General features: G+C 34.3%; 1 protein-coding gene across 4 annotated transcripts in view; it reads left to right on the forward strand.

The window, feature by feature from the left end:
• Positions 1 to 11,488, forward strand: part of LOC111512626 (phytanoyl-CoA dioxygenase, peroxisomal) — a 53,334-nt gene that overhangs the window by 40,469 nt on the left and 1,377 nt on the right. The window contains exons 4-8 of one of the 4 annotated variants that reach the window (XR_002723096.2): positions 2,787 to 2,954; positions 5,604 to 5,747; positions 5,797 to 5,931; positions 8,034 to 8,165; positions 9,055 to 9,187. Coding sequence is in view for 3 of the 4 variants with exons in the window: in XM_074181014.1 (XP_074037115.1) it covers positions 2,787 to 2,954; positions 5,604 to 5,747; positions 5,797 to 5,931; positions 8,034 to 8,165; positions 9,008 to 9,187 (759 nt within the window). In the remaining variant the exon portion in view is untranslated. Of the gene's footprint in view, positions 1 to 2,786; positions 2,955 to 5,603; positions 5,748 to 5,796; positions 5,932 to 8,033; positions 8,166 to 9,007; positions 9,188 to 11,488 lie in introns of all 4 variants that reach the window. The other 3 variants (XM_074181014.1, XM_074181015.1, XM_023168768.2) reach the window with 3 other exon arrangements.

Genomic DNA, 11,488 nt, shown 5'->3' on the forward strand with positions numbered 1-11,488 from the left:
AAGTTGAGTCGCCCAGCGACCCAGAATTTTGGAACAAAACTGATAATAAAAAACTGAAAAACCTTCTGAATAATGAAAACTGGCCTGATTTTTTGAATAGCCATGTAGTCCAGCTATCCTATGATAATTTTATTAACAAATTATAAGAACACATAAACAACTGCACTTCTAAAATCAAAACGATTATGAAAAAATCATATAAAATAAAACCCTGGATCACACAGGGGTTAATAAAATCCATAAAACATAGGGACACACTCAAATCAAAATTGAACAAAAATTCCAGCCACGTCCTGAAAAACGAATTTAAGCAGTACCGAAACGAATTGAATAAGTTAATAAGACTAACTAAAAATGAATTTTATAAGAATAAGCTAACTGAAAACACTGGTAACTATAAGAGAACATGGGAAATAATAAATGAAGTAAGTAATAAACCTAGTAAACAAAAAAACATAGGTGATATAAAAAAAATGACAAATTACTAACAAACAACAAGGACAAATCAGAAGCTTTCAATGAATATTTTACGAATATTGGTTTAAAAATGTCAGAAAAAATCGATAAAACATCAACTCCACCACCGGGTTTTCTGAAAGACAAATCTGTTGGCCCAACAATTTACCTACACCAACAAACGAAAATGAAATCACAACAGTTATCTCTAAATTGAAAAACAATTGTGCTCCTGGACCAGACGGACTAAAAACACAATTCATTAAGCAATACCATCGCTACTTATTAAAACCATTAGTTCATATAATCAACTTGATATTTGAGGGAGGCACACTACCAACACAAATGAAAGAATCCATAGTGAGCCCCGTTTTTAAATCTGGAGATAAAACAGAGTTAGGTAACTATCGACCAATATCCGTGATAAACAATTTTGCCAAAATATTTGAGCATATTTTAAAAAATCGACTGGTTGAATTCATTGAGAGAAATAAAGTTATAACTGAAAGACAATTTGGCTTCATCAATAAGAGTAGCACTGAATCAGCAATTTCTTCAAAGAAACAACAAAGGCCTTGGAAAATTCGGAGAAATGTTTAGCGGTATTCTTGGACTTGGCCAAAGCCTTTGATACAGTTTCACATAATAAGCTTCTTGATAAACTATATGACTATGGTATTCGTGGACCCGCCTTTGATGTTCTGAAGAATTATTTGTTCCACAGAACTCAATGTGTGAAAGTGGGTAAAGAAAAGAGTGTGAATCGTGATGTTTCAATGGGAGTTCCACAGGGAACGGTTTTGGGCCCTATACTCTTTTTGATATATATAAATAATATTGCTGATATTACTAATTTCAAAGGTCGCCTCATATCATATGCTGATGATACAGCCATAGTGTATAGAGGCAAAACATGGAAAGATGTTTACAGAGATACAGAAGAAGGCTTAAATAGTTTACAAACCTGGTTAAGCGACAATCTTCTTAGTTTAAACATCTCGAAAACAAAGTTTGTGACTTTTTCTCTTATAAGCAGTAATCAGCCAGATAATCAGAAACTAAGCATTCACGTGTCAAATTGTGACAAAGTACTCTGTAAATGTCCAACCATAGAAAAAGTATCCCAATTCAAATATCTCGGTTTATTCTTGGATCAGCATCTGAGATGGGATGTACATGCTTCATTTGTTGTGAAAAGACTTAGACAACTTACTCACAAAATATATAGCCTGAGAGATATTCTGTCAAGATCAAATCTGATGCTGATATATAAATCTCTAGCAGAATCAATCATAAGATACTGCATAGCAGCATGGGGCGGAATGTTTACTAATATATTGGGCAACGTACAAGTCACTCAAAATACAATTATTAAAATAATATTCAAGAAAAATAGACGATTCGATACAAAGCAGTTGTACAATGATACCAAATTATTGAATATCAGTAGTTTATATGCCTATCACTGCCTCATCTGGATGTATTCCAACCTGTCTTCGTTCAGCATCAATAAGACAAAAAACACAAGAAATGTTGAGAATCAAAATATTAATATACCTCTTTCAGAAAAAGCCATACCCAAAGAACACTTTTTTACTTTGGACCCAAGCTATATAATGCAATACCTCTAGATATAAAGCAAACACGAATTTTTAGAAATTACAAAATGCTCGTTAAGAAATTTATTGAAACAAATAGTTCCTTAGTGATATACTTATTGCAAAACATATAAATACTTGTCTTCCCTTCAGTTTTTCGAAACAAATAACTACTAACGAAATATCCAATCTCCAATAATATATGTCAACCTGTAGACACTAATCATCAATTGTCTAAATATTAACACAAATGTATTATTGTGATCTGTCGGAAAACTTATATAAAAACTAATATGTATACCATGACGAAGTAGGAATAGAGCACAAAACAAGCTATACTGCGCTTAGGTGACTATTTCTGCTTTGAAAAGGTAATATTGTATTGAAATTGTGATGTAAATGTTTTTGAAGATGAATAAATCTGAAATCTGAATCTGAATCTGATAATCCGTTTGCTTAAATTTGCCCCACATTGGTACCTGCTTTTCATTTTTGCCATGTTACCACAGTAATATACTTAGATCAATTTAAGTAGGTATCTCAGAACTGACAATACGCTAGTTCAGAAGGAGCGGTTTTAGTCAGCCATTTATTGTTATTCATAATAGCTGCATTCAAACAAAAGATAATACTCTTGAATTGTATCAAATTTTGTAGTAAACTAATTTTACTCTTAAGTGCGATTTCACAATCAGTACTTGTCCACTTCTGATTTTTCAAATATATTACAAGTTTCAAGATATTTTCGACGACGAGGTATTAGGGAAATATGGAACTTGCAAAGAAATCGTGGACGTTGTGGAACAGTTGATAGGCCCAAACATAACCGGGATATATTCCATGCTGATCAACAAACCTCCAGAATCTAATCCTGATATTTCAAGGCACCCTTTGCACCAAGTAAGTATTTGCACCGTGCTTGTTACCACACTAAGCGGTTTCACATAAGTTTGCTCGCCTTCAAGGTCGAAACTTGATGGAGTGCTCTTTCTAGTATTCACAAGTTGTCATCAATAAAGAAGCGCCAATACCTACCGACACTGATGGAGCCCTATAGTCCGAAACAGCTGTACGTGGACTGTTAAAAAAATAAGGTGAATGTTCAAATTTCACGAGCTACGTACATTCGATTGGCGATTATTTAATTTTTTTTGCGTTGGTACAATCGTCTCGAACACATTGCATCACAATAATGCACCTGTTCACTCATCATTGCTTGTTCATAATTTTTTGGTCAAAAATAACACCGTAATCATGCCTCGGCCGCCGTATTCACCATATTTGGCCTCCTGCGAATTAATCCTCTCGGTCGTTAGCCGGGCGGTTCGACGTGGATGCTTTGTTCACTCAGTCAATCGGCCGATGTGCGAGTCGATAGTTCAAGCCCCGGGCTGAACGCTCGATTTTCACTTGATATCGTCCAACCCGTGTTAGGAATCACACGTTAAAAGGTAAGACCTCGTTAATCATTAGCTTGCACAAGTTTCGACTTCTGAGGGTTGTCGTTCGTAGGCGTGCCATAGCTGGTTAACGGAAAAAACATATTTTAAACATATTTTTTAAACAAGATTGAAGATACGACGTTCTGCGACGATTGAAAAGATGAAAACCGAATCGCTGAGAAAGCTCAAGGACATCTCAAAATGTGCCCATTATAACTGCTTCAAGGATTGGAAAAACGCTGGCACAGGTGTATTATATCTGAGGGGCACAACTTTGAAGAGGACAAAATAGAAATTGATGAATAAATAAAAATGTTTTTGAGAAAAATTAAAATTCACCTTATTTTTTGAAAAGACAGCGTATACTGGAATTCGAATTCCGTAAATTTACATTAATTTCGTAAATTTACTTTCAATTTCGTAAATTCGAAAGGACTGCGATGCAAAATATTATGGACAGACAAAAAGATCTATTAAAGTAAGATATAAGGAACACATAGCACACTTAAAATATGGAAGACCTGAAAAATCAGCAGTCGCCCATCATATTTTGCAACAAAACCATTCCATAGACTTCAGTTCATCAAGATTAGTTAGACAAGTTAACAACAACAGGCAACTAGATGCCTATGAGAGTGTAGAAATAAGTAAACCACAATAATATTATGAATAATGATGACGGACCTATACCAAAGAGCATACTATATAGCTTGTTAAAATAAAATAAAATAATGTTGTTGGGTTTACTGATTACTACATAAGGACACATTGCAAAAATACATTTATATAGGCAATATTGTGAAATTAATTTTTATATAGCTGAAAATTGTTTTATATAAACATATATTGTAAAATAATAGATAAGGCAAAATTGTAAAATTAATTTAGGTTGGTATCCCTGGATGGTTTACCTGTATGAGTTACCTTTATAGCATAAATAGGATTAGCTCGCACTAGTCCTTAGTTTTAATCTTCCTCTTTGAAGATGATCACTTGGTGATCAAAACACGTGTCGAGGTGTTAAAAATAACGATTTGGTGTTGGGAAAAAATTCCAGTAATATTCATTACTACACCAAAGGTTCCAAACAGTGCATCATAAAAAGAAGATTGTGAAAAAAATGTGTGTGCTAGTACATTTCCGGCTTGTCTGAAGTCTCTCATCTCATAATTCTAAATTCGATAAGGAAATCTTGTAAAATTCTGATTTCAAACTTTGAAGTTATTGCATTTTTTTATTCATGAAATGTTGAATTTATCTATGCCTTCATAAAGTTTTTCAATACGATTTAGGAGAGGCACCAATCTCAGGCACCAATCTCAGTTTGAATGATTTCAGCTCCATGTCACTATACTCGTACCACGGGTGGCATTTTTCAAGTTAAAACAAAAAAAACAGAAAACAATATTTTTGGAATAAAACTTACCTATCATTGTTTTGATACATTTTTGTCTGCGTTCAAACCAATTTTCGGAACAGTTTTTCTTTTCTGAGGTTGATATCTCCGAAATTTGGGATTCAATGGCTTCAACAGCTCCTTGAGGTGATTTAAAGCTGCCCACCCATTTTTTGACATAGTCTAACAAAAAAGTCGTAAGGCGATAAATCAGGAGGATACGGGAAACGAGCTATCAATTCTATGGGCGAAGCTTGGCGTCGCAATTGACCGCCTTGTGGAGCCTCGTTCATCTTTGATATCCGAGGATTGGGTTTTCTGTCGATCCCATATATGGCGTCTTCGTAAAGGGAGATTTCATCGCCCTTATTTACTCAGGATTGTTCTTTAAGGACAGTTGAGTCCGGCAATGCATTTGTGATTCAACATAGCTCCATTGACGAGACCTATGGCAGGTCGAAACAGCGCTACTTGGTATTGAATCATAAATGTGTTATCAGTTTTACTATTTTCATTCGGGTTTGAAGGCCGTCGTAGTTTGAAACTGTTCGTATCATATGAAGGAATTTTTATCAAGGTCAACACACAATTCTAGTCTATAGTAGATATGCATTTCTAATTGTAAAAAAGTTAAATGAAATATTAATGACTTTTCCGGAAGTCAAATTGTCTGTCCCTTCAACCACAATATGATAATAATTTTTTTCCTAGGACCTTCACTATTTTCCCTTTCGCCCTGCAAACAAAATTGTTACCGCTTGGACTGCCATGGAAAGACTTGACGAGAAAAACGGATGCTTGCATGTCATTCCAGGGTCACACAACGGTCCACTGTACAATCACGAGTATCCAGAGGTAAACACAAATTTTGTTTTGACTTCAACATTTACAATATATTTTGTAGGGAAACAAACATAAACTCTACCATGAAGTGACGGGAATGAACCACCTTCCGAAGCTGCATGTTATTATGGAGAAGGGAGATACGATTTTTTTTCACTCTTTACTATTGCATGGTTCTGGCCCCAACTTTACTAAGGTACACCCTGCTAAATACAAAACACTTGAAAGATCTGAAGGGTAAAATGAATTCAACGCAAACACCACAACTGCAATCTTATTTTCGACGAGCGTTTCACCAATCAGAATGACGTCATCCTTTACTCAGAATTCGTCTATTTGAATCTAACGAATGCACTTTTACTTTCACTTTTCTATGCAAACTAACGGAATTTTTTTGTGAAACTACAGAAGTGGTCAGGTTTTCAATTTTGCAATACCTAAAATGTATGGTCTGGCAAAAATTCACCAACCTGATAAGATGTCGAGACCAAATATTTCCGTCTACTAATGAAATTCAAAAATAGTTAACCAAAGAGTTTGAAACTCTCAGGGTGTTACAATTAAATTTAAGTATTGATTATTTAAACAGTTCTTTCCAAGCGTTTCCTAGGTTCAGTAGTATTATTATTGATTGATTAATTATTTTCTCAATATTAGAGATATTTCGGTAGTTTGGTTGATATTTTAACGGTAATGGTAATACTCTGACGATATGATACTTTTCAATCTTTGAATAAATGAAGCGTAGTTTTTTACAAGAAATTTGAGTCAAGGATTGTGTCACAAGTATTTGTATGCTAATTCTACGATGGATAAACATCATTAAACCAAATTGCAATTTTATCTAATTCACTTTTGTACTTCGTATGTGTTAAGGACATTATCTTCAAACCTAATTTTTAATTAATACAACTTTTGGCAAAATTGAACAAGTTTGATTTCAAGTTGAGGTATCAGTTTAGGCCTTCTTCAGATGATGCCAATTTGGCTGGTGAAGAGCACATAGAGAAGATTGTTTTAGTTTTGGCGTCTGAACTTGTGTACTTGAACTCTCAATTTTAAGAAATCGTTGCTATTCTGGAAGCACAGTTGAAAGCCTAGTTTGAAAATCAAACATGTTCACATATCACATGACACTGAAATACACTTCCGACACGGTTATAGTCACAAACTATGAAGAGTCAACGATAAACAGTCATACCGAGAACAGGTTTCTTCTGCATCCTACTGTATCAGAAAAGAAAATAATATCCTTCTGAGCAGGTCCTGCAAATAACCTGAGTCAACAGAGCAGATCCTGCTCCTGAGAAGGTGATAAATCACTTCTGGGGTGCACCACAGAGATTCAAGGAAAAGAGCTTCTTAGTTCTTCTGCTGAGTTCAAAGAGGCGATGGAGGTTAATCAAATGACCTCAACTATTCTCCTTGTAACATTGATTCTAGATTAGCTTCTCAGTTCTCCAGCTCTTGAACAAACTGAGGAGAAGGATCGAGTAGACCCACTCATTTTAAATCCTACCATATGCTATATTACAATAGGCAAGGAATATTAATTTGAGACCTCAACAGAATGAGAAGATCGATATTCTTACACAGAGCCAGAGTGTACTCAAAAGCATTGATGAATCCAAAAATGACATCGAGACTAGTCTGGAAATCCCATAAAGATTTGAAGAAACTAATTGACCGTAATAGATTTATTGTATACTGAGTTCCATGAGACTCGTAAATCACAAACAACGAAAAAATCTTATGAGCGTGCTAGACATGAACCATCAACTTCATATAGTTCCTGAACCAACTGTGGGGTACGGAACCAGACGAGGAAATGGGTCGATAATAAACATAAAATGTACCGAAATAATACACCCAGGAACACGTCTGAGAAAAGAACTGAAAAACTAGTTCAACAGAGCAGGGATTGTCTCAAAATGGTTAAAAAGCTACTCACTGGACACTGGTCTCCATCTTGAGGAGACCTAAACAGAATAGGGCTGTATAACCAAGACTTTACCTACGCAATGCAACAAAAGGACAGGGACTGCTTTTGATATCTATGAGGCACAGGATTCAGGTCATTTATGAACGAACCAAAATATGTTGAACATTTCCAACAAAGGACTAACACAAACTAGAAAAGGGAACAAGATTGTTGGAAGAGGTGTCATAAAGATATGGGAGGAAAACCTAATTAGCCCATGAGCCCATGAGAAATGGACAACTCAAACGTCTTCCAAGCAATAAAAAAGCCTAGTTAACTTCTGTAAAATATCTAAAATTATGTATTTTTTTTTTCAGGGCTTTAGAAAGGCAATATCATGTCATTATGCTGATTCAAACTGTACCTTTATGGATATAAATTATGGGAGAATGGCCAAGGAAATCGAAGACATGGAAGAAACGAAAACAGGTGTGCCACTAAATATTCAGGTATGCTTGTCCTATACTTGATATTCATGCATTTTCACATCCCCTAAAATCAATAAAGTGTTTAAATTTGAATCAAATGTGGGAGGTAGATTACTAAATTTGCTCAGTGACATAACTGTGATCTAATAAAGTTCATATGAGAAAATAACCTAGGTCGTTATTATTATTAATTTTGACCTAGTAGTATGACGTGCAAAGATTACCAGCAACATGGAGATCCATCTTATCACCCCACAAAATCAAACAGACTGCATCACCAGAAGATGGCAAATTAAACTTTGCCGAAACATTGTGAAAATAATCTTTGTGGGGATTAAAAACACAAAAACAGCTCATCATACTCTGACCGTAAAAAGCGAATTTGAAAACAATGTGGCGGCTTCTCAGAAACTAGGAACACTGTTATGAACTAGAAACAGTGGCGGCGCCACGAGAAGGCAGTATGTCCCACCCGCCCTCTGCAAAATGTTGTTGTTAGCGACCTTCCGATTTTAAATATTTCACAAATCTATTGTTAGGTACATAACTCGGAAAACCAATAAACGTTGCAACATTAGGCTTTAATACCTCGACCTCGATCAGTTGTGAATCCCATATCGCTCGCTGTCTAATGCAAATGTGATCATTTTCTAAGAGATTGGAAATTTATTGTATCTCGGCGTGGCACTCGTAGCAGTAGTAGTAGTCTGGTTTGTTATTGTTACTTTGACGAATAAACAGTTTGACGAGCAGATTGTCGGAAGTTACGGGAAAAGAAGAAGTTAAAATATGCTGCTGCATCACATTCTCAAACAAAATAAAATTTTTGTAAAACTTTCAATTCGTAAATTCTTAATTTTCAGTTGAAGATCCGAAATCATATTCCTAATGGAAACTTATACATTTACAGAGAAACGAAAGGACAATTAATTCAAACTCAAAGTTGTGTAGAGGAATCGGTTCCAAATAAACCTGACACTACAGAGAGTACAGTCAGTATGGAGTCAACATTTCTTGATGTTCCATCGACATCAACCGATATAGTAAGAACAAAATCCGATTTTTCATTAGGTTTTGCTGATTTCACATTTACGGAAGTAGATTTAAATTCGGATTTGGATAGTGATAGTACTCAAGAATATTACTGGAGTTTTTTCCCAACACCAAATCGTTATTTTTAACACCTCGACACGTGTTTTGATCACCAAGTGATCATCTTCAAAGAGGAAGATTAAAACTAGAAACTAATGCGAAGCTAACCCTGAAAATTTCAATCTTTATTTCGATACTAGTATCGAATCCATAGTTGACTCTATAAATGCTAATACAGTTTGGCAAGCGGGTGATGAGGCAGTGTCTACTTTTTCTGAATTTCAGCAGCTAAAGATAGCAGACCTTGCTAAAATAATCAACAACTTGGAAAACAAATCTGGGGCAGAAATTGTCGATATTAAATTTATAAAATATACTTTTGGTGTTATTGGGCATGTACTATTGCAGTTTGTAAATATTTCCCTACAATATGGACAATTTCCTAATGCATTAAAAGTCAGTACTGTTGTTCCGATACCTAAAATTCCAAACCCAAATAAATCAAGTGAATATCGTCCCATTAATACTCTGCCGGGAATGGAGAAATTGTTGGAAATGGCTGTATACGATCAACTAATGAAATATATTAACAAGAACAATATCCTAATAACAAACCAATCTGGATTTCGAAAGAATTTCTCCTGTGAAACCGCTCTACAACTGACTGTTACCAAGTGGATACAATCAATTGATAAGGGAGAATATGTTTTTGCAGTTTTTCTTGATTTACGAAGAGCATTCGAGACAACTGATAGGAATATCCTTTTAAAAAAATTAGAATTAATTGGGATTAAAGGGGTTGTGCTAAATTGGTTTAGAGATTATTTAAATGATCGACAACAAGTCACAAAGATTGAAAGTGAATTATCCATTCCAGTCACTACAAAGTTCGGAGTGCCCCAGGGAAGTGTACTGGGGCCCTTGTTGTTTTTGATTTACATAAACGACATTAACACATACCATACTAGTGACTTTATCAACTTATTTGCTGACGACACGTTACTATCTATAGCACATAAAGACCTGAAAGTAGCTATAGAAAAGATGAACTCATCTCTAAATCAAATTGAGAATTATTTTTTGGCAAATAAAATGAAATTAAATACTTCAAAAACGAAAGCTATGATTCTAACAACCTTTTACAAATATAAACAAATAAATATAAATACTCTTTCCCTGTATGCTGATGGTCAGAAACTTGAATTTGTGAAAGAATTCAAATATTTAGGTTTTATGTTGGACAACAGTATGTCTTTTGGTGCACACTATAACTATATGACTAAAAAGATTTCAAAAAAACTATATTTCTTCACTAGAATTTCGAAACACCTTTCTACAAATGCGAAAATAACCGTATATAATACAATAATACAGCCCCATTTCGATTATTGCAGTACGCTGTTATACAGTTTTGACCAAAATAAAATTATGTCTCTGCAAAAGTTACAGAACAGAGGAATGAGGGTGGTTCTTGGATGTAATCGTTATGCAAGTATATGCTTTATGCTCAGTGCATTACAGTGGATGCAATGATATTTATTTATCATTTATAGAAATTCCACTCACAATTACACTACTAGACAAAATGACAATTTTCACCTGCCACAATGTAGTTTATCAAACTCCATGAAAATTTTATTATATAAAGGCCTCATTGAATATAACAAACTTCCCCAAAATGTGAAGAATAATAAAAACCTGTTTCAATTCAAAAAAGATTTGACTGATTATATGAAAAGTATCACAATAGAATAGATAGTAAGTGACTCGGTATATATTATGTATTTATGTGTACCTATATGTATATATGTATTATATCCTTACTATGCGTGTCTATATAACATGAAATATTATGTATATTATGTTTGAGTATTAGGATCTTCCTACCAATAAATCATTCATTCATTCATTCATTCCTATTTATGCTATATAGGTATATCCCATACAGGTAAACCATCCAGGTGTACCATCCATACAGGTATACCAACCTAAATTAATTTTACAATTTTGCCTTATCTATTATTTTACAATATATGTTTATATAAAACAATTTTCAGCTATAAAAAAAATTAATTTCACAATATTGCCTATCTAAATGTATTTTTGCAATGTGTCCTTATGTAGTAATCAGTAAACCCAACAATATTATTTTATTTTAACAAGCTATATAGTATGCTTTTTGGTATAGGTCCGTCATCGTTATTCATAATATTTCTACACTCTCATAGGCATCTAGTTGCCTGTTGTTGTTA

This window comes from Leptinotarsa decemlineata, unplaced genomic scaffold (assembly GCF_025532065.1).
Source record: "Leptinotarsa decemlineata unplaced genomic scaffold, Ldec_3_MD MMD2_tig00026307_RagTag_RagTag, whole genome shotgun sequence".
NCBI lineage: Eukaryota > Metazoa > Arthropoda > Insecta > Coleoptera > Chrysomelidae > Leptinotarsa > Leptinotarsa decemlineata.